The sequence below is a fragment of the Topomyia yanbarensis genome, chromosome 3, assembly GCF_030247195.1.
Source record: "Topomyia yanbarensis strain Yona2022 chromosome 3, ASM3024719v1, whole genome shotgun sequence".
Taxonomy (NCBI): Eukaryota; Metazoa; Arthropoda; class Insecta; order Diptera; family Culicidae; genus Topomyia; species Topomyia yanbarensis.
Genome location: NC_080672.1, coordinates 231,636,226 through 231,661,505, shown reverse-complemented (window position 1 = coordinate 231,661,505; position 25,280 = coordinate 231,636,226). Strand labels below are relative to the sequence as shown.

Sequence of the window (25,280 nt, the reverse complement as noted above, 5' to 3'; positions counted from 1 at the left end):
TTCGGAGGACGCTCCGGTCGAATAAAATTCGCCGCCGCACGAAGTTGATTATCTACAAGACGCTGATTAGATCGGTGGTCCTCTGCGGCCACGAGACCTGAACTATGTTCGTTGAGGACCAAAGCGCCCTTGGAGTTTTCGAACGAAAGGTGTTGCGTACCATCTATGGTGGAGTTCAGATGGAAGACGGAACGTGGCACAGGCGAATAAACCATGAGTTGTATCAGCTGCACATTCGTTATATTGGTACGAACTTTCATGAGAAATAAAGGATCAAAGACCAAAAATATCCACAAATTAGATTCATTTGATTCATTTGATATATTTGATTCATTAGATTCATTTGATTCATTTGATTCATTTGATTCATTTGATTCATTTGATTCATTTGATTCATTTGATTCATTTGATTCATTTGATTCATTTGATTCATTTGATTCATTTGATTCATTTGATTCATTTGATTCATTTGATTCATTTGATTCATTTGATTCATTTGATTCATTTGATTCATTTGATTCATTTGATTCATTTGATTCATTTGAATCATTTGAATCATTTGATTCATTTAATTCATTTGATTCTTTTGATTCATTTTATTCATATATTTAATTTTATGCATTTCATGTTCAGTCATTCGTTATATTTCATTCAATTTGTTAGTATGAGTCAATTTATTTTATTAATCTTATAACTATTTCTAAATATAATCTTAATTTTTATTTAATAACCTAATCTAATTTGATTCGTGTATTTTATAATTTTGATTTATATTAATTTTTCTACTTATTTTATGAATTTAAAAACCTATTATTTCATTTTTTGCTTTACTTTTTTATTTCGGTCGTGTTGTTGATTTCTATAATTTATTCAGTTTATTCGAGATTTTATTCGTGCAAGACTAGAAACTGTTTTCATCCCACCTCTAGTTGGGTGCCTACTTCTCGTGAGTTCTGCAAACTAATCCAATAGTGAAATGTGTAAGAAATGTCTCATCTCACTGCTAGGTGGATTAAATCGGTTTTTTCACAACATCCAGTTTTTTTGAAATTTGAGCCAGTTTTTCCAGTTTTTTTTAATAAATATTTATTTAGTTTTTTTTCTCACAAATTGTATCTTGATTCATAGAATTTTCAAGCAAGCGATGGGATGATGCCAAGTGCCCCAGAATAAGATTTTAATCCATGTCGTCGCAGTATGTTTATGTTTATCTTTCTCCTTTGACTTCGGAAACCGCACGCCGCGCGTAGTTAGCTTGTAAGATCGCAATTTATTTTGCTGTTTGGCGCGTTTATCATAAAATTTTAAAAATGTGAATTTGCCGATATATTCGGGTACGGAAACATCATAATAAACGTCGATCAGTGTTGTCTCCGGCAAAAATCGTACTTATATAGACGTTGTTTTCATTCACTCACACGATTCACTCTAAAATGTCACAAATTGTTTATTCTTGATATTGCTTCTCGAACATTTCTCACTTTACTTAGTCTTTCTCTAATCACGCGCGATCGTACCGAATATCGAGTATAGATATAAGATTGACTCACAGTTTTAGCAATGCTTGTACGGCCGGCTGTTTGGAGTTCAAATTGCTGTAGTTTAGGGAAAAAGGTAATTACTCTCGATGGCCGCCTATCCAGAATTTAAACACAAGAAAAACATAAATAAATGCCTTTTTGCTTTGAGCATTCGTATACTCGAAGACTAACCATCCCACAGCATAAAAACATTCATTTCGTGGTCGCATTGCCAGCTTGTGGCGAATCCTACCTTATCCTAAGTATCGGTGAAGATGGTCGTGGCCGGCAATAATGATTCTCATGCTATTGGTTTACTGAACTTAAAAGATATAAAGTTCATTCCCGATCATTTATCTCACAAGTAAGATGAGTTGAACTACCTATAGGCAACATGATAATCGTTAGTATGCAATCCACGAATAGCACCAAGCTTCGCAACGCAACGAAAGGTTCACGGAAACGAAGATCGGTATCGGGAGAAATCTACAACTCGGTTTCGTGAGAACCTCTCTCGCCGTGGAATTCTCCGTCGAAATATGATAGATCCATTGTCGCGGACTAGAACGAGTAGTTCGCGAACAAGTAAGAGCGGGAGCTAAATGGCTCATCGGTGAAGTGGAGTGAAATGGAAGAAGCGGGGAACCAAAGGGCTCAAAGGAGTTGCGGTGCTAAATGACACCGGATAGGGAGCCAAAGGGCTCCATAAGTTGTGGTGCTTAAACCAAGAAAGAATCGGTTTCGGGAGAACTTCCTTCATCGGGGAACTCTCCATTGACGTAAGCTAGATTCACCGCCAGGGACTAGACTGAGTAGACCGCGACGAGGCACCTGTCGTCAGGGCCCCAGAGAACCAGACGCCCTGCTCCACTGGAATCGCTGAACTGACCTCGACACCTGGATGTTCGGCTCAGTTTCGGGAGAACTTTCGCCGGGCAATTCTCCGGCGGAGTAGGCCCATCGTCGGGGACTAGACCGAGTAGTTCGCGAACAAATCGGGAACTAAAAAAGTAGGTGATGCTGAATGGTACGAGAAGGAAGTTGCGGCGCTGAATGGCACAAGAGAGCCGAAGGGAACGGTAAATTAGGCAATCTGAAGTTGCCGCCCAAATTGTCTTCGTAGGAGAAGAGCACTAAGTCTCGACCCACAGCTAGCATTCCGACTGCCATGGTCTGTGTGGTTGGTGGTGTGTCGAGGAGTGGTGTTGTAACCCTACTGAAGAAGCTAACTATTTAGTAGTTGAAATAGAGTGGGTGCTATGCACATAAAAATCTCTCCCTGAAGTAATGTCGAAAGGTAGTGCCGGGGAGAAATCAAGTTCTGGTCAAGAGCAGTGTTTTAGCGGGTCGGGTGATGGCAAGCTCAAACCTGTTTCCCTGAGACGTTAGGGTTTTTGTACATTTTTCCAGTCTCAGGGCTTTTTTAAAAGTATTTTAAAGCCCTTTACAAAAAAGCAAACACTTTAAAAAACGAATTCGACGAACTGAGTCGAATGGTATTTGACACAAGGACCTCTGGGCCGGGATTAGGTTGACGAAGTTCAGAGTGATTGCATAACCTTTCTATATGAGAAAGGTAAAACGAATTTGAAGATATGTAACCTTAGTCGTGCTTTCATTCCAAATTCAATCAAGTTTACACTAAAGACAAAAGATGTCCGTATACATCTCACCTTAACATTTTGTCGAGACACAGGTGTATCCTTAATGTAAAACATCAAATCGTTGCTGGTATACTTGTACGTATCTGGATCTGAGCGATTCAATGTGCAATTTATATTGTAAGATTGATTCACTAGTCGATAAATAGGCGCGTGTGGTGAAATCCCTAGAAATAGAAAAAAATGCTGTTTATGTTATTCATGTCGCCAGAATTGACTTATGCAAAGCGTTCATAGCAATCTAACCGATCGTGTGTTAATAGATTATAGTAGTTTACACACGGAAAACCGATTCATCACAATTTTAACTAAAAAATTAGTTGAGTTTTTGGTTTCGTCTAGTTAATATTTGGGCGAACTAAATATTTACTGTATCGATTTTGTTGGCTATTTTCGGCAAATTTGAGACTAAGAGAAACGAAAGCAATGAAATAGAAAGACGGATAGGTATTCTAGAGCGAATCAGTTATAAACTTAGAACGGAAAACTAGAACTAGGCAGGCTCATATGGGCATGATCGAAAGGAAATGTGAAGAATTCTTTACCTTTGCAGATTAGGAGTTGGGCGTTGCACCCATTCTAGAGCGAATCAGTTATAAACTTAGAACGGAAAACTAGAACTAGGCAGGCTCATATGGGCATGATCGAAAGGAAATGTGAAGAATTCTTTACCTTCTGCAGATTAGGAGTTGGGCGTTGCACCCAAGTCTACCGCATGGTCTATGGTAGAACATAACTCATCATCATGTTTTACCGCCGACGCCGGCAAAAAAATCTTCACAAATCCACGCCTAGAACGACCATGCGATCATGCTTCTCCCTTTCTGCTAGCATCAAGCCGTGACGTATGCATTCAATCGACACCAAGCTATCGGTGTCGCACCGATCCTATTGTGATTGAACCACTTATTGATTTTTTCGTTCCGCACACACGGATGGCTGATAGCAATTAATGACACAGCTCAGCTAGCAGAAATCGAATTTTTATCTACTTTTTTACCAACTAGTTTATATGTTACTATGTTTTAATTGCCGCAAGGTTCTACTGTATCGATTTTGTTGGCTATTTTCGGCAAATTTGATGCTAGCAGAAAGGGAGAAGCATGATCGCATGGTAGTTCTAGGCGAGGATTTGTGAAGAATTTTTTGCTGGCGTCGGCGGACCATGCGGTAGACTTGGGTGCAACGCCCAACTCCTACTCTGCAGAAGGCAAAGAATTCTTCACATTTCCCATATGAGCCTGCCTAGTTCTAGTTTGCCGTTCTAAGTTTATAACTGATTCGCTCTAGAATACCTATTCGTCTTTCAATTTCATTGCTTTCGTTTCTCTTAGTCTCAAATTTGCCGAAAATAGCCAACAAAATCGATACAGTAGAACCTTGCGGCAATTGAAACATAGTAACATATAAACTAGTAGGTAAAAAAGTAGATAAAAATTCGATTTCTGCTAGCTGAGCTGTGTCATTAATTGCTATCAGCCATCCGTGTGTGCGGAACGAAAAAATCAATAAGTAGTTCAATCACAATAGGATCGGTGCGACACCGATAGCTTGGTGTCGATTGAATGCATACGTCACGGCTGGATGCCAGCAGAAAGGGAGAAGAATGATCGCATGGTCGTTCTAGGCGAGGATTTGTGAAGAATTTTTGCCGGCGTCGGCGGTAAAACATGATGATGAGTTATGTTCTACCATAGACCATGCGGTAGACTTGGGTGCAACGCCCAACTCCTACTCTGCAGAAGGCAAAGAATTCTTCACATTTCCTTTCGATCATGCCCATATGAGCCTGCCTAGTTCTAGTTTTCCGTTCTAAGCTTATAACTGATTCGCTCTAGAATACCTATCCGTCTTTCAATTTCATTGCTTTCGTTTCTCTTAGTCTCAAATTTGCCGAAAATAGCCAACAAAATCGATACAGTAGAACCTTGCGGCAATTAAAACATAGTAACATACGAACTAAATTTTTGTTGAAAACAATAATCCAACCCCCAATATAGCATAGTGAATAATCCAACGCTGTTGGTTTGATGCTGTCAGTTTCAGTCTGGACACGAACGTTTCAGCCTAGCACAAAACTTAAAAAGCCTACCTGAGCTAAAGCTTGAAACGCTTGTCTCAGCTTGTAACGCTTGTTTTAGTCTAGGCAAAATTGCATATGCCGTTACATTACCTTTTCAGCCAAGACACAAACGACTGGAATTCAACTAATCTCATTGTTGCATTAAACTGCTTCATAGTAAAATACAACATAGGATATTTCAAATGTTTTGTTTCACCGACCGAGGATGAAGGTATGGAATTAAATTGTTGAAATACTCCGTATGCCAGTAATTCACGCGTAAATATAATATAGAGTTATGTTTCTCATAATGTTATCTTTTTATAAATTGCCCTCTTAAATGAGACGAAATAGCATTACCAAATGAGTATTTAAGGATTGTTGGTAATTTATTGATGATTTCAATTTTAGATGAAAGGTATATATTTTTCTATTTAGTCAGCCGCACTACAAAAAAACTTCATACTTATTCCACATCTAGTTTGGAATCTCAAAAGATGAAAAATAATTATCATATTGCATATTACATTTGTTATTTTATTTATATAATCGACTAAATCCGAAATAGAATGATTTTGACAATTTTCGACAATACTTTCAACTTTCAGTATACATGTATTGAAAAAAATGTCATTCAAAATCATCCCTTTATTGATATGTTTTTAATGGAAAACTAGGTAAAACCAAAATGAGGTCAGTTGAATTTCTGTTTTCTGTTTTTTGCCCAGCGTGTATGAACATAGTTGCTGTCGCTACCTTAATGTATTTCAGTAAGTTGTGCATCTTGGCTACTTTGCTGTCATTTCGTATTAGAGGGATTCCATGAGAAACCGGCCGACCGCAAAATATGACCATCGTCGATTCGAACGAAACTTTGCAGGTGTTTTCGCTGTATGAATCTCCATGATATTCTCTGGCAATTGAAATATTTTGATACAAGAGTAATTTTTCAAAAGGGCGTAAACGTTTCTACGTGTATGAATTTCATTTTTTTTGTTCGATTACTGTATTTTTTACAGCAAAACTATCTGAGAACAAGTTACAGGGAATGAATACTTCTGTCCGAAAAAAATATACACTGAAAAAAATGTTGTGTCATTTTTCAAAAAAAACAAAAATTTATGATAAAAATTTAAATTGCGAAAAAACCCATTTTTTAAATTTTTTATATTTTGTTACCAAAAACCTAAAGAGAAAAGAAACATTTTGAATGTGATTGCATGATGTAGAAAAAATCGGTAAAAAAGTTTTCCTAACAATAATTTCGTACATGTTTTTAAATTTCATACTAATTGACATACAAAATTGTAATTTTAATACAGAATATAATTCTAAGCACCATTTAAAATCAAAATGCATTTAACAAAAATCTTCCAAAATACGATAGTTTTCGAGATATTTGAAATTTTGCTACTTCAAAAACAATTAATTCGTGTAATTATGCCCTTTTTAAAGGTTATTCGCGTTACACCCATCAAAAAATGTCAAAAATTTAATGTTTATCGTTTTAAAGACGTAAAAACAACCTTTTTAGTGTATTTGGATCATGGAGAAGCTTTCAATAAAAAAGTTTTCCTAACAACAACTTTTGACATTTTTTTTATAATTCTTACTATTTGCAGTAAAAAATACAATTTTCTTTTTGAACATGATTCTAAACGCCAAAAATTTTCTAAAATGTAGTAGTTCTCGAGATATTTTAACTTTTGTTTTAACAACACAATTATTTTATTTTATTACGACCTTTTCATAAGTTAGTCGCGTTTCTCCATCAACAATAATAGGTTTTTCAAAAGGCCCGTAAACTTTCGTGCAACTTTCTCTCTGACATCAAGGCGATATTGTAAACCATTTGAAAGTTACATGAAAGCAACCAAAATATATTTCAACCATAGGGTCTGTTGATTAAACTATATAGCTGAATCATATGTTGGTTGTTTTCATGTAACTTTAAAATGTTTCACAATATCGCCTTGATGTCAAAGAGAAAGTTGCAGGAAAGTTTACGGGCCTTTTGAAAAACCTATTATTGTTGATGGAGAAACGCGACTAACTTATGAAAAGGTCGTAATAAAACAAAATAATTTTGTTGTTAAAACAAAAGTTAAAATATCTCGAGAACTACTACATTTTAGAAAAATTTTGTTAAGAGCATTTCGATTTAAAATGGCGTTTAGAATCATATTCAAAAAGAAAATTGAATTTTTGACTGCAAATAGTAAGAATTATAAAAAAAATGTCAAAAGTTGTTGTTAGAAAAACTTTTTTATTGAAAGCTTCTCCAGGATCCAAATACACTAAAAAGTTGCTTTTACGTGTTTAAAACGATAAACATTAATTTTTTGACATTTTTGATGGGGTAACGCGAATAACTTTTAAAAAGAGCATAATTACACGAATTAATTGTTTTTGAAGGAGCAAAATTTCAAATATCTCGAAAACTATCGCATTTTGGAAGATTTTTGTTAAATGCATTTTGATTTTAAATGGTGCTTAGAATTATATTCTGTAATAGAATTACAATTTTGTAAGTCTATTAGTATGAAATTTAAAAACATGTACAAAGTTATTGTTAGGAAAACTTTTTTACCAATTTTTTCTCCATCATTCAGTCACATTCAAAATGTTTCTTTTCTCTTTAGGTTTTTGGTAACAAAATATAAAATTTTTTATAAAATGGGTTTTTTCGCAATTTAAATTTTTATCATAAATTTTTGTTTTTTTGAAAAATGACACAACATTTTTTTCAGTGTATATTTTTTTCAGACAGAAGTATTCGTTCCCTGTAACTCGTTCTCAGATAGTTTTGCTGTATAAAATACAGTAATCGAACAAAAAAATTTTGAAATTCATGCACGTAGAAACGTTTACGCCCTTTTGAAAAGTGCTCCTGAGTCAAAATAATTTTATTACCTGTGGAAAATATTTAGTCTTGCATGACGGTGAAACGTGTAAAGTTTCATTGGAATCTAAGATGGTCGGTCACGATTTTAAAGATTTTCGGACGGATCTTCGTGGAATTCCTCGTGCGTCTTGAATCAAAATCAATAATAAGTTTCAATAACTAGGGTGATGAGCCTATTTTGGCAGTAGAGCCTATTGTGACCCTATTTCGTACCCCTTGGTTTCGAATCAAGCATATGAAATAATGACACTATCGATTTGGCTAAAGCAGGTGAGAAAAAATAAGCTCAAGTTATATTCTTTATTTGTTGTGTACATATGTATTTAGAACAATCCTCTAAATCCAACTTTTAATTAAAACAAAATCACCTTATTGAAATATCTACTATTCCGCCTCACTCACGTAGTGAACCGAAAATGGATGCAACGGCGCTTAGCAAAATAAACACTTACGAGCCAGCATTTACCGCCTCATATCTCGTTATTCCAGCACAAATATACTAAACATTGCACTGATACATACCTTTATTTTAGCTGGAGAAGCTTTTTACGATAATTTCACTTTAAAATCACTCGTCAAACACTAGAATAGGCCTAGTGTTATAATAGGATAAAACTAAATACGGGGGTTCCTATTATTGGCATGTTTTGCTGATACACTACCACAATCAAAACCAACTTTTTGTATCCATCATACAGAAAAGAATCATCAGTGCGGCCAAACCAAAACATGAACTTGTAAATATAATGTAATGCAATTTCAGGTATAAGTAATCAATTACTTAAAGTTATTCAACTAATTGTTGATTGCAGATATTTTATTTTCATCTGCACATACAATTCGGATCGGGAGAAAGCAATGTGATGTGAAACTTGTCATTCCAGTTGCTAACCTTCGAAGGGTTTTTTTTTCTGCGTGCGCAATTCTGGGCGCTCTTCTACTAACAGCTGATGAGTTTCATTGATGTGCGTGATGTTTACGTTTGTTTTGATCGGCTGAAGAAAGCAGAATGATTCGTTTTACAAATCACACGTTGGCGTCCATGATCTGGATACGTAGTTAGAATCGACGCAAATGGAATATGAGGCATTGCGTTTCAACTAGATTGTTTTTCGATGAGGTGGAAATTGGCACACCCATGAGGCGATAATTGGATCGTTGAGGTGGGAATAGATGCACAGAATGGAACATTTATTTTCATTTATGCTGAAAATTGAGGCAATTCTGCTAAATAAGCATTATATAGATGTTTAAGAAACAGTACACTGATACTTTATGCTGAGAAAGGTTATAGATAATATGGCTTCTTTTAAAATTGTTCAAAAAATAGTGCGACCCTCTCCCTAATGGTGCCAAAATAGGCTCATCACCCTATTATTTGGCAATCTCGCAAAATTAAGAGAAAATTTAGCTACGTTTTTCATTTTTCTGTTGAAGTCAACTAACTAGGAAAACAAGAATTTGATTTGTTATTTTATTCATCGAATGGTTTTCAACGCAGCATTTCTGAACTCAGTAAGCTGGTGGTCACTGTCAATGTAAAATCGTGTGCTGAATCCGAAAATAAATCTCAAAAAATTTACAGTAGAACAGTTTTCAAGTGAGAGTAAAAAATGAATTTCATCCTTAAAATAAAAAGTACATTTAGTAAATTTCAAATATCTTCGGTTATAGCGCATCGATATGACATGTTAGAGACGATTCATAAATTACGAAACGCTTTTAGGGGGGGGGGGGGGGGTACGACAAGTTGTGACATGTTGTGGCATAGGGAGGAGGGGGAGTAAACTAGATCGTTATGTAACATGTTTTCACGGAAGAAAAAAAAATTCAATGAATTTGTTACGTAATAGAGATGGGGGAGGAGACATTTACCATTTACCATGGCAATTTGTTACATGGGGAGAGGGGGAGACAATTTTGGGCAATTTTGGCGTTACGTAAATTACGTAACGTACGTAAATTATGAATGGTCCCTTATTATGTTAAGTTAAAGGTAAATGGATGTACTTTCGATATGTTTCAGTGCGACCAATGGTTCTGACCTATTTTACGAGTTTGATGAACTTTTACTTAATTTTTCTTCATATTTCAAAGAATGTTTGGTTAAGATTTTGAGCAAGATATGGCAATTTTAAAAATTACATTTTAAAGGGACAGTCTGCCGATAGTTAATGAAAACAAGTAGTTTTTAGTTTAAATCGAATGAAAATGAAATTCAATTTTTGTCTTTCTCAATAGAAAGGTATTGCAATTGCTCTGAAAATAGACTTTTTAAGGGAGGCCCGGAGGGCCGAATGACATATACCATTCGATTCAGTTCGTCGAATTCGGCAAATGTTTGTATGTGTGTGTGCGTATGTGCGTCTGTATGTACGCGAACACAATCTCACTCACATTTTTCCAGAGATGGCTGAACCGATTTTCACAAACTTAGTCTCAAATGAAAGGCGCAACGTTCCCCATAGGCTGCTATTGAATTTCTAATGGATCCGACTTCCGGTTTCAGAATTACAAGGTAATGAGTACGATCACACAGAAAATGTTCATTTTAATAAATTCTGCAATGAATGTATAAAGGTGAAAATTTTTCCAAAATGTGGCCACATCTGTTTGGATTTATAGTGCTAGGTCACTAACAGTTCAAAGTCTCTTTGGCCACATTGGCCACCATCATCAGTTCCGGAAGCCCCGACGGAAGTATCCAAATTCAGAATAAGTCACATCGGTTTCTCGAAGATGGCTTGACCGATTCAACCGATCTTAGTGTCAAATGAAAGATGTTTTATCCCCATAAATGGCTATTAAATTTCATGCCGGTCAATGCCGGTCAGACTTCCGGAGTTACGGGTTGTGGCGTGCGGTCACAAAGCAAATTCCGATTCAAATCGATACTCCGATGAAAGCAAAAAGGTAAAAGTTTCGCTAAATGTCATTCAAACAACATAAATTTACAGTTCTAGGTCACCAACGGCCAAACTTTCGTTGACTACATTTACCGCCATAGACGGTTCCGGAAGTGCCCGGGAAAAGCGGCAATCTTTCAAAATAAACAAACTCACATCAGTTTCTCGGAAATAGTTGGGCCGATTTTCACAAACTTAATTCCAAATGATAGCTATAATATCCTCACAGACGTCTATTAAATTTCGTCTGGATCGCTTATATGGTTTCGGAAATATAGACTTCACATATCAAACTACCATATAAGCCTGAACTCATTTTTTTTTTCAAGGAGGGGACTCCATGAAATTTCAGAAATCGAATTCGTATTTTTTATGCCAAACATCTTTAAAATGCCTGAAACGTCGAGATTTTTTGTACTCTCGAAAATTTATTTTTTGTATAAGAATCGTCTTTCTGGGACTGCCGATTTTGCACCTTTTTACATTTCTTACAAAAGAAATGTATAGAATTCGCTTAAACTTTGAAAACCTTTTCCGAGGCCCGGAGGGTCGTGTTTTATCGACTCAGCTCGACAAATTGAGACAATGTCTGTATATATATGTGTGTGTGAGTATGTATGTATGTGCACTAATGTCATGTAATTACCTCAGCAACCGCTGAACCGATCTTAACGTAATTAGTGAAAGGCATAACGTTGTCATTTGACACTATAATTTTTGTTTTTCGATATGTTGTTTACTTTCTCAGATATGTATGATTTCGTCAAAACGCAAATGGTTTAAAGCAAATAACTTTCAAACGAAGCGGTGCAATCGTATTATAATTAGAATTATAAATAGCGCATAATTACAAAGCTTGTAAAAATACTTAGCTATAGATTATACTATTTGACAAAGCAAATTGACAGTTTACGCCGAGTTAAAATGAACAGCTTCTTGAGACACTTTGTGGATGACATGTTAAGAGACACATCTTTGGGTATTCTTTGAAACATATGCAGAAGAATTCGAAATCGAAAGAAGACGTTTGTCCAGATTCTAATACTGTGTAGAATATCATTCAATATGCTCCCACAACACAGTGGTCTAGAATGTGAATTTAGCAGCAATTTTGACTTTTTGCTAAAATTAAATGACTTAGCCTTACAACATGTTTGACAAAGTTGTTGTACTTTGCAATGCCCTTCTTTTTGTTTAAACAGATGCTAGGGTGATTCTAATTTTAGCAATTTTTAAAACTGAAATTTTTAACGGTTCAAGATAGAACTTTAGTGTTCGATGTAGAAGTTGTAGAGAAACACATTTTAAACAAATTTGCTGAAGACATGCAAGCTCTAGCTTTTGTAATTTTCATTGCACGAGAAAACCAAATGTAAGCTTCAGGGTGTTCTGTAACCTTCCGCCAGCTAACAAAGGTAGCAAAACTGTGTTGGCGCACCAGCGGCTGCTCGTTCATTGGGCCACTTGCGCAACTTCCGAAGGGTTAAAAACGGTTTTATTTCTAAAACTTTTGTAGTTTTTATTTTACACTGAAGTACCCTTTGGATAACTTGAAGATTATTTTAGGGCGCATAATTTGCTTTAAAACATTAACTGACTACTAAACTTTTTTCGTTTCGAAGTTATGAGAACTTTCATATAAAAACGTTTTTAATCCACCTAACAGTGTGATGATACATTTTGTATCACTCTTTATCACTCTCTTCGTATATAATATAGATAGAGAACGTTTATAACTTGATGCTTCGCGATGTTTTTGTTAACACATACTACATGGGACAGTGGCAGGAATCAGAGAATCGTTCAAATCAGCATAGGACAACATAGTGCTTGAAATCTCAAATGCTAAACCAAATAAATGAATAAGCGGAAAATGGCCCATAAAATAGACATACAAACGAATTATCGCTCTATTGACAACATATCCAAATTCTTCCATCAATGTATTGCGTGGGGAAAACTAAATTTTCCCAAAGAGGTTAAATAAATATATGTTGTGCTAAGCCCGAAAATCGAAAAAAGTTTTTTTGAATCAATTTAAAGTTCATACTCTCAATAGCGTTCAGCCTTGTTCGTCTGCTAGAGTCCATCAAACATGAGGTTGATAAAATGGGGGCAGACTAAATCGGGGCCTGACCAAAATGGTCTTCAATGTATTATAATTGATAGGCAGTATTCGAAGAAGTTTCTTGGGGACGAGTGTTGAACGACTTTGTTTCTACTTACTTGAAGTCAGTGGCGTGGCCAGAAATTCGATTTGGTGGAAGTTTGATGAAAATGTACTGTCCAAAACGCCAGTTATAAAAGTTATAAAATGATATTTACGAAATGTTCCTTAACCAATTTTTTTTAAATCACTTTCTATTTCTATTCTATTGTTTTTATGTGCGACTTGAGTATTAGAAATAAGATTAGTATTTACGCTAACATCATTGGGGCTTTGATATGCCTGTTGATGTATTAAACAAATAAACAAATATTGTGAGCTTCACAAACTCAAGCTTTAGATAAAATGTAAATTTTATTATTTATGAACAGTAGAAAAGATTTATCATAACAGTATAGAGATTACTGGGTAGGGAAAGTTATGAAAATTAGAGCCATAGTACTTAAGTGAGAACAAGGATGTGAAGTAAACAGATCGGAAAACTAGAAGTGGCAGGGTTATTAGAACAGGCTTAATATCGTACGGGCTTAATTTGTGTCTTCTGCTAGTGAGGGTCGAGCTTAGGCAGCATGAATACGAACCACCCGAGTTCACTAGCATGTGTCCTGGTATAGGCAGACAAGACTATCTTTACCGTGACAACCGACCCTGCCACTTCTAGTTTTCCGATCTGTTTACTTCACATCCTTGCTCTCACTTTAGTACTATAGCTCTTATTTTCATAACATTCCATACCAAGTAATCTCTAGGTAATTGAATGTCGTTAAAATGTAAAAAAGAAAATGTGACTAACATAGTCGAAATAAAAAAGTAAATTTATAGTAATTGAAAATTTTTTATAGAAGTGACGGAAGGTTATCGAAAAGTTTCGTGAAAAAGAAAATTCCAGTAATGATAATGATTTTCCCTAACGGTTTTCCGGAGTTTTTTATTTGTTCTTAATTCAAATTCAAATCAAAGATACTACTGGGAAGTTATTTTTAAAAAAAGTCGATATCGAACTAAAGTTTGAACTATGCACGCATGCACATCAGGATAGTGAGATATCAAGAGCTGAAATTTCAATGCTTAGTTCTCATCCACGTTGGGAATTGGAGTAAACGCTAATGAGTATGAACTGCAAATCTATTCGAAAATTTGTTTTTCGAATTTTTTGACTCAGCACAACATATATAGGAAAATTTAGTTTTCGCTACACAATGCATTGATTGAAGAATTTATATATGTTATTAACGGAGCATTAGCGAGAATTCGTTTTTATTTCTATTATATGGGCCATTTTTCCGCTTTTCCATTAAATTGGTTTGACCTTTGAGATTTCTTGCACTGATATTGTCCTATGCTAATTTTAGCGATTCTCTGAGTCCTTCCACTATCCCATGTAGTATGTGTTATCAAAAACATCGCGAAGCATCAAGTTCTAAATGTTCTTAATCGATATAATACCCGAAAAAAGCAATAAGAGTTATAAGAAATCTATCATCACACTGTTAGATGGATTAAAACCGTTTTTAATCGGAATTTAATTATAATTATTGACGCCGAAAGATTTCAAAATGCATGAAACATCGAGATCTTATGTCAAAGCAAAATATAGGCATCGAATCGAAATTTTACAAACCCTCCCGAATTTTTTTTCTGGATCCGATCCGTCCCTCCAAAAATATCTATAATGTAAAATGAATGTTCTGAAGGACCACATTTTGGGAACATTTTTTTAAATAAAAGTTTCCCTTGAGGCCTTGAAGTGTTTTTGACCACCGAATTTTTCTAACGATTACGATTGTGGAGCAGAACAAAACCAAACTTTACCAATGGTTTAGGGCTCCTTCCAAACTTTTCTGAATTTTTGTTTGAATAAAAAAAGATGGGTGGGTAATGTCTGTGACATAACCGGAGTGACACTTACTTCGGGCATTTTAAAAAGTTTTGGCGCTTATAAGGGTTATTTTGTATGGTAAAAACATGAATGTAGAAAGTAGGACTTTCGGACTTTTCATATTTTTTCATTTGATTGATCCAGTGGTTTAATTTGAAATCTGCAACACACAACACATGATACAATTATAACTGGTTAGTAACCTACACCAACACCAATGATATCATGCTGAGAATTCTTCAGCATCCAACGATCTTTAAACTCAGCACAACCATCAATAGTTCTTTTCCGAACCACTATAATTATAATAAAGAATAATTTGAAAATTTCCATTCAAACATGTTATTTCCAATCTAAAGATTCTGTTGAATATCACTAGATTTCAAACAACATTTCCGATGTGTCACAGACGTTACCCATCCATGTTTGGTTTAATTACTTATTTACTTTTAAAAGAAAATAGCTTCTTCTGCAGTTAGTATTCTCTGTGGAAATACTGTTTGAATTTTATTGAAATATTATGGCAAAATAATGTGTATACTCCTTTGCCGTGAGTGAGATATATAGGATAATTTGGGGAGAGATGCCGCACATTTCTACAAAGCGGTCCTGCATCAAAGTAAATCATTCAATATATGATGAAATTTGACATGAAAAAAAATCATTAAATTTCAATGATCATTTTTAAAAAAGATCATTGCGGGAGAGATGCCGCCTCTGCGGGTGAGGCGTCGCACCGTGATCACAAACTGAAAAATAGTGAACAAAAGTATTTTTTACCTCTCGTTGATGTTAGTGCCTGAAACTTTAAAGAATAAACCGAAATAACTATTACTCAGATACATATCGCCCATTTAAATATATAGATAATTGATTCATAATCCTATATGTCACTGTGGATTGTGGATATATCTAATCCAGAACCCATACCTGACGCAAATTATCATTAAATGACATTACGAGGTGGAAAAATATATATTAGTTACGTATCCTCCACCATCGAGTGCGGCATATCACTCGTAATTTTGATTGGCATCTCTCCCAATTGTATGGTAGAGATGCCGCACGACGATATTTTCCGACCGTGCTCATGATCAGAATGCCTTCTAAAAGGTCCAAGCTTTTCAACCGATACATGATTCACAAAAAATCAAACGATTTTAAAAAAAGAAATTTTAATGTGGTGCTGAAAATTTTTCGGCGCTCCACCCTATTAACAATTGTGATTTTATGATAGTTTTATAGCCACTGATAAAACTTAGATTGTACTTGTAGCGTGCTATAAAACTTCAGTTATTACTTGGGCATGATGCAACTGGACGCACAAAATCATTAATACAATTTTCGTGAGTTAATAATAAGGATTATTTTACATATCTAGTGTTGTAGTTCCCCGAAAGACAAACTCACAATATCATATTGCCGTATAAAATTACGACCCTATATACGAGATATAGAGAGTGCGGCATCTCAATCGAAATTACCCTACATAGTTTTTTGGGAATATTTTTGAAATTGCTAAATGTTTTTACATTTCTTATAAAAGAAATGTATAGGATTCGCTCAAACTTTCAAGATTTTTTCCGAGGCCCGGAGGGCCGAGTCTTATATACCAATCGACTCAGCTCGACGATTTGGGACAATGTCTGTGTGTGTGTATGTAACGGACAAATTCTCATTCGTGTTTCTCAGCAATGGCTGAACCGATCTTATCCAAACCAATTTTAAATTAAAGAACTAAAAAACAGTATGAACGCTATTAATTTGTTTTTGATTCTGATGTTTAGTTTCCAAGATATGAATGTCTGAATGCGTAAAAATGGCGTTTTTTGCAGTTTTTTTTTTAAATTATCTGCCGAAATTGACAATATAGTTTAACAATTCATATGTTTTTAGACAGCTTTAACGAATACCTTTCGAACAAGCTATAGATTGTTGAAATTGGACTATTATCAAAAGATATATTTAACATTAAATGCGGACGAAAGATTTTTATCATTTCCCATTGCCAGAAATATGACCAAAAACATGTAATCTATTATTAACGCCAAAACGGCTTATTTTAGGTCAATAGTATCTTCGGAGATTTTAATGGAGGTAATATGCCCTTTCTTTTGGTATTGTGCTTTTGCTGATTAATCCCCCTATGAGTAAGATATTTTCACAAATTTTTTTTGGAAGTGATTATATCGAAATGATGTCTTCAGCAAATTTGTGGCTCTTACTTTTGCGAATAACTTTACTAAAGACCTTAAATAACTATTTTGAATACTTTAAAAGTTATGGCTTGTTGTTTGTTGATTACTCTTTGTCGCCTATTTATTGTTCAATATAGTAATAATCCATTGAAATAAGCTAAACATTATTTCGATAAAACGAATTTTGTATTTCATTTTACTATCTACAACCGCTAGAAATAATCACCGAACACTTCCAAGTTGTCTGGAAGGAACTTGATAACTTATCAATACAAAAATGTTCATTTGTGCGAACCTTCTGACTGCAATTTTTCTAACTTATAACCATCGGATCGATCTGAAACATATCGGAAAATGAAAAGCGAAATAAATAACTCCAAGCAACAGCGTAGCCAAGAGAAGCTTTTGGGGTTTACACCATACAACCAACCCCCCCCCCCCTCCCCAGCACACCCAAAAAAATATATTGGATTGAAGTTGAAAATTTATTGATGCAGACTAATTTAATTCAATATTACAATAACAATTATCTGATCCGTACATTGATAACCTGTTGTTGTAAACATCATGAGGACTTTTGATAAATTGTCGGAATGGGGTCCTGATATGTAACTGATCTATTGGTCTTGATTTCACAGTTGTCTAATAGCATCAATATCAAATTCATGCCTGAAAACATTCCAATAGAAAATTCCAGAGTTCTGTAATCAATCATAATCCTCAGATTTATTTTCAAATTGAGCTCGTTTTTGTAGAGATGTACTGTAATAAGGGTCTTTATTTAATAGGAATCGAAGTTAAAATTGATTTAATGTCTATGAAACATAGAACTGCTCACCAAAAAATGCATAACTTTCAACATTTGCTAAAAATGTTTTTGCCTTTCTCATTCACTCTAAAATTCGTCAATCTAATCCCGACCCGGAGAACCGTGTGTCATATGCCAATCGACTGAGTTCGTCGAGATCGAAAAATGTCTGTGTGTGTATGTATGTGTGTATGTGGAAAAAAATGTGACCTCTGTTTCTCAGAGATGGCTGGACCGATTTGCACAAAGTTAGTCTCAAATGAAAGGTACAGCTTTCCCATCGGCTGCTATTTTTATTGATTGGACTTCCAGCTCCGGAGTTACGAGTTGAAGAGTGCAATCACACAGCAAGTTCCCATATAAACTGAAATGAAAAATTTTCAAAATCAAATTTGTATTTTTGATGCCAAATGACTTTAAAATGCATGAAACATTGAGATGTTTGACAAAAATTGACTTTTTTCTGGACTTTGGTACAATTTTGCCTTTCTCATATAGAAAGGTTATGCAATCACTACAAAAATCGTCAATCATACCGGCCCGGAGGGCGTATGCTATGAGGGATTGCTACTTTAAAATTAAAACTAGTTTAAAATTTCTTAACAAGTTGAAAATTTTCGGCAGGACCTGGACCTCCCGGATCTTTCTCAATGATCTGCCGCTGGTTTCAAGCGATGTTTCAGTATCACATAGTATCTTAAGATCGTGGCTGTCGATCCATTGCATGTATGTGCAAATCGTACTGAACATGTAATATTCATTTCCACCATTGTATTGAACATAACCAGCCATGAAATCGTAGTCTGGACAAATGGCACAAGCACAATTGCACCACTAGGTGGATTAAAACAGGTTTTTATTTTGGGAATGCGTCGAGTTGAGACGAAAACGTAATATGATTAATAACGAGGATAACACTTTTCGAATGTAGAGAGAAATTTATGAAAAATGACGATTTCCATTCGACTCTAGCAGGTCCTGATCGATTTTGATGAGAATTTGATTTTTGTTGTATGACCAATTATATGTATAGGTCAAATGTTTAAAAACAGTAATTTAAGGTCAAGATAGCATCATTTCGAAACCGCCAATTTCGGAGGTTTAGTATCTTCGATGAGTTTTGCAAACGTTGAACAGCGCATCATTTGATAAAATAATTTTGACTGTATATCGTCCAAGAAATATTTATGGTGAATTTTCTCAGGTTAATATTCATGACTACAATAAAGTCTCAACAAATTCGCTAAAGACACGAACTCTGTTACTATTTTCTGAAAAATTAATTCTGCATAATTTTAAAACTTCAAAAATTACGGTTTCGGAATTATGCCGTTTGGACAGTATGATCGATTTTCACCAAACCGAATTTCTGGCTTCGCCGCTGATTTCAAGTAAGTAGAAACAAAGTCGTTATACACTCGTACAAAAGAAACTTCTTCGAAAGCTGAATATCTATTATAACACATTGAAACCCCGACTTTATCAGCCAAATATGAACATATGTTTGATGGGCTCTAGCAGACGAACAAGACTGAATTCGAGTAAATCCTTTCTTGAGCATGTTTTCCTCATCATGAAGATATGCGAAATATGCGAAAATAAAAAGTTCATCATAATCAGAAATAGTTATCAGACTACATCAAGGGACGAGAAGAATATTTTAACAGCTTCAGTTTATTATGAAGAAAAAAATTGCCCGATTTAGTCAATGTCACTATTTTGTCACCCTAAAATACACCATGAGACTGATAAAAATGGGTCTTTATTGTATGTATTATTCGCTGTGTTTCACATTAATAGGTACATTTCTTTTTTGGAGATTTGTTTATTGCATCCAACTATAACCATTTTTAGGTAGTTTTCAAGGGGTTATTTTATAGGCTTCTTCCAAAATTGGCGAACCTATTCCAATTCGTATGCCAATTAATTGGTATACTTAAGGGTTTATATGTTGCAGATAGAGAAAATACTGAAATTTTGAGCTTTTTTCCTACACAATATTACGAAAGCTTATTAAACAATTTTTCCTAATAAGTTTGTGAAAATTATAAACTATTTGAATTTTTTAATAGTTTTATTTTTTATTTAACCGTGATTTTTTAATAAATAGTGACCATCGCTTCACAACGTAGTCTATTTTTCATGGCTTGCGGTGAGCACGATCTCTCGAATTGCTGAACTGAAAATTGTGGAATAGAAATTAATTTTTAGTATTCTTTACAGACCCGCTGGTGCCCTAAGACGATTTCGCTACATTTTCAGAGCACTGTGCACCCAGTGTATTGTGACAGTGACGGAAGGTTATCGAAAAGTTTCGTGAAAATGAAAATTCCAATATGTAATGATGATGATTTCCCCAAACGGTTCGTTTTCGTGAGGTTTTTATTTGTTCTTTGGCATTAGGATTAGCGATAATAATTCAAATCAAGGATACTACTGGGAAGTCACCTTTAAAAAAAGTCGATGTCGAAGTAAAATTTGAAACTATGCACGCATGCACTTCAGAGATAGCGAGATATCAAGAGCTGCGATTTCATTTCAACGCTTTTTTGTGAAAAGGGCGATACTTACAAATGTAAACATAAGGCTTTTTTCATACATGCGAATGAGGGCTTTGAAACGCAACAAATTAACCTAAAATTTTGATTCTACGATATTGCTTTCTTAAACTACAGCAAAAAATACAATGGGCGAAACTGTATTTTTGTGTGTTTATTTAAAGTTTCGCCCTCCACGCTCCATGCAAACAAACAGGGCGATACTTTTTTTGCTAGCAGTTTAGAGGCGAAACTTTTATTTTCGTATTTTTTTAGGATTATCAAGCTGATACTAGCTGTAAATAGTAACAATGATCTCTATTGAAAAAACACGGACGAAATCGGTGGTGTAGAATGGTGGTTATTGTAAAAAAAACGTAATGCTGATAGGTGGGGCCGCAAAAGTAAACAATCGCCAAAGGGGCGATGCTATCATTTTGTCAATTTCAATAGCAAAAACAAATTTTAATTTAATAATTTCAAATACTTTATGAAGTTTTGGGTTTCGATCACTGAATCATGCAATCTAGGATGTAAAAAAACACAATAGTTCTTAAATAGGAAATAAAACCAAGTCTGGAAATATTCACTGTTGATTTTCTTTGAATGATATCACTGCTAGTATCGTCCTTTTCAAGAAAAAGCGTTGATTTCTTAGTTCTCAGTCGCGTTGGAAATTTGAGTAAAGTATAAACTTCAAATCGATTCAAAAAAAGATGGGTGGGTAATGTCAGAGACATAACCGGAGTGAAGTAGAATACACTTTAGATCGGTAAATTCTGCTCTGGAATAAGCAATTTCTATGCGATTTTGTCGACTTTAGCACATTCATAGTTTATTTGGAGTATTTTTGGAATTACAATGACAATTTGCAACATTCTTTGAAAATATTGATGAACTTTTATGAATGAAGGCACGCAAACGAGCGTTTAACCGTCGTCCTACTACCAGTATCAGAGAAGTAGCAGATCAGCATTTTTCGCTACATGGCCTGTACCAAACAGACCGCTCGTAAGTCCACCGGAGGAAAGGCTCCCCGCAAGCAGTTGGCAACAGCCCCCTGGCAACCCTATACCATCATATGGAGTTTGACAGCGACCGACATATATGGGGCGTTATAGCTATAAAGACCCAAACAAAGAATTATGTTCGGCACTATGCTCGATATTCAAGCATTCCACACGACGTTTTGCATCTTGTGGGATGATTTAATATCATATCATTCAGAAAATCGACATTTTGTAACTAAATACAGCTTCTAATCATTCGGTTCAAAATCAATGTTTTGCCTTTCATGGCAGTGATGCTGGCTGTACAGAGACGTCGTCCTTGACAGGGAGCTGGTTGGCAACGAAGGCCGCGTAAAAGTGCCCCAGTCACGGTTGGCGTTAAGAAGTCTCATCGCTACCGAACAGAAACTGTCGCCCTGCGAAAAATTCACAGCTATCAGAAAACGAGCGGGCCTAAATTGTGATCCAAAATAAACCACAAACCAACAAGTTGTTTTCAGGACCAGCCAATTATAAAGTATTATTATTATACATGAAATTTTCCATTGCCTTACAACCTCTTTCCTCCCGGCTTGAATTACTATCAATCTTGATGATGCTGTGCGGCGGGGGCACTAGTTTTGATTATAGTGGAAAATTTTTAGCTGTGCTGTTTTCAAGGAAGTTGTAGTTGAATTCAAAATAAAATTATTTATTTCTGTTGTCAGAGATGGACCTTCCAACGAAAACTAGTCTGGCTCGCTTGGAATCGAATTGTATGAACCAACCACTGCTTTCACAAAATCTGTTATTTTCAGTAATTGAACATTCTACACAACTAGTCACAACTATTTCCAATCAGCGCAAAAATCGAAGGTTTTCATTCAGTACAATAGCAGATTTTCACTTTTAGAAAAACAGGCAACATTCTGGCCGAAAATTTTGAAACGGAGCACCTATATCGAAACGTTAGAAAACGTTCGATTTTTGTAAATTGAATCATTACACTAACCTGTCTACAAATCACACAAATAACTTTTTTATTTTGTGCCATTCTACGTGAAAGCGACGGTATCGTTCATAAGTGGCTCACTTACCATCCAACGCTCTCGACAAGCACTTTCTGATGCTTGTAATAACAAAACTTCAATTTCATTCTTTGTCGATAAATTGATGGCCCTGAAAAGGGCCTTTTGTTTGGGCAGTGTTCGAAATTTACTTGGAGCTGGTGAATATGGAAACAGTTTTGGTGCCATCGAAGACGGCGTGCTTGGCCAACTCTTCTAACAGCAGCAAACGGACGGCGGTTTGAATTTTGCGGGAGATGCTGCAAACGAACTGCTGCATGCTGATGCTGGAAACGAACTGAGCGTGAGCAACAGCATGCTGAGTTTTTATACCTGATTACAGCACAATGTAAGCTCGTCCTTTTTTGTGTTGTCCTCAATATGTGTTCTTCGTAGCTCCACCCTTTCGTTGGTCGACCACATATTTTTGACAAAGAACAAAATTGAAATTGTGTTTCCAATACGGAGATTATCGAACACTCAGGGTAAAGAGAGTAATGTAATACGGCACTTTGGTAAAATGTTTGAGAATTGAAACCTTTTTTGAATGCGCCTAGTAAACACGAAACTGTAAACAAACACACAAATGATAACTTTTTATTTTGTGTCATACTACGTGAAATCGACGATATTGTTCACAAGTAGCTCACTTGCCATCGAACGCTCTTGGCAAGCTACTTTCAGATGCTTGTAATAACAAAATTTCAATTCGATTCATTGTTGATAAATGGCCCGTACCAAACATACCGCTCGTAAGTCCACCGGAGGAAAGCCTCCCCGCAAGCAGTAAGCAACGAAGGCCGTGTAAAAGTGCCCCAGTCACGGTTGGCGTTAGGAAGCCTCATCACTACTGAACAGAAACTGTCGCCCTGCGAGAAATTCACAGCTATCAGTAATCGAGCAGGCCTAAATTGTGACCCAAAATAAACCACAAACCAACAAGTTCTTTTCAGGACCAGCCAACTATATTCCAGTAAGATATAAATGAAATTTTCGTTTTCCATTGCCTTACAACCTCTTTCCTCCCGGTTTGAATTACTATCAATCTTGATGATGCTGTGCGGCGGGGCACAGGCAGTTTCCATTATAGTGGAAAATTTAGGTTTGCGCGCTTTTTCCCAAAAGTTTTTTAGCTGTGCTGTTTTCAAGGAAGTTGTAGTTGAATTCAAAATAAAATAGTTTACTTCTATTGTCAGAGGTGGACCTTCCAACGAAAACTAGTCTGGCTTGCTTGGAATCGAATCGTACGGACCAACCACTGCTTTCACAAAATCCGTTATTTTCAGTAATTGTACATTCTACAGAATTAGTCACAACTATTTCCAATCAGCGCAAAAATCGAAGGTTTTCATTCAATACAACAGCAGATTTTCACGTTTGAAAAAACAGGTAGCATTCTGGCCAAAAATTTTGAAACGGAGCACCTATATCGAAACGTTAGAAAACGTTCGATTTTTGTAAATTGAATCATTAAGTCACAAATAACTTTTGATTTTGTGCCATTCTACGTGAAAGCGACGGTATCGTTCACAAGTGGCTCACTTACCATCCAACGCTCTTGACAAGCACTTTCTGATGCTTGTAATAACAAAACTTCAATTTCATTCTTTGTCGATAAATTGATGGCCCTGAAAAGGGCCTTTTGTTTGGGCAGTGTTCGAAATTTACTTGGAGCTGGTGTATATGGTAACAGTTTTGGTGCCATCGAAGACGGCGTGCTTGGCCAACTCTTCTGACAGCAGCAAACGGACGGTGGTTTGAATTTTGCGGGAGATGCTGCAAACGAACTGCTGCATGCTGATGCTGCAAACGAACTGAGCAACAGCATGCTGAGTTTTTATACCTGACTACAGCACAATGTAAGCTCGTCCTTTGTTGTGTTGTCCTCAATATGTGTTCTTCGTAGCTCCACCCTTTCGTTGGTCGACCACATATTTTTGATAAAGAACAAAATTGAAATTGTGTTTTCAATACGGAGATTATCGAACACTCAGGGTAAAGAGAGGCGGCACTTTGGTAAAATGTTTGAGAATTGAAACCTTTTTTGAATGCGCCTAGTAAAAATGTTTTCCACTTCACTCCAGTTTCTTTCTGACCATATTTGCAATTTGCGTACTGAAATAAATCATAATTTAGGATTTAACCCAAATTGCTCTCCAGGAAGAAACAGTCCGTGAAACAGAAAATGCAAACTTATTCTTTGAAATGAAATTTTTTATAATGATACAAGTGAGTTCTACCTTTTCAACTTCCAAATCCATACAAAATGCGTCCCTGCCGTTTCAGAGTATAGACGACATTCATTGCGGTTTTGCGCTTGGCGTGTTCAGTGTAGGTCACGGCATCTCGGGTGACATTTTCCTGTACACCATCAGCATTCGTAGATTAAATCGGAGATGCATTTTACACCACCACGACGAGCCAGACGCCAAATTGCGGAGGTGGTGATTCCCTAGATTTTATCACGAAGAACCTTGCGATGACGCTTGGTACGGGAACGCAAACATGATACCGCTCATTGTACCGTCCGGACGAGCATGTTGCTCGTGTGGTAAGCGAGGACCCACTGATACAAAACAAG

At 35.8% G+C, this 25,280-nt stretch overlaps 1 protein-coding gene across 4 annotated transcripts in view; it reads right to left on the bottom strand.

The window, feature by feature from the left end:
• The window catches only part of LOC131688993 (cytokine receptor-like), an 860,358-nt gene that overhangs the window by 520,176 nt on the left and 314,902 nt on the right, over positions 1-25,280 (bottom strand). For 3 of the 4 annotated variants that reach the window (XM_058973707.1, XM_058973708.1, XM_058973706.1), the window contains one exon: positions 3,194-3,348. The exons of the other annotated variant lie outside the window; for it this stretch is intronic. In XM_058973707.1, the coding sequence (XP_058829690.1) occupies positions 3,194-3,348 (155 nt within the window). The remainder of the gene's footprint in view (positions 1-3,193; positions 3,349-25,280) is intronic. 4 annotated transcript variants of the gene reach the window in all.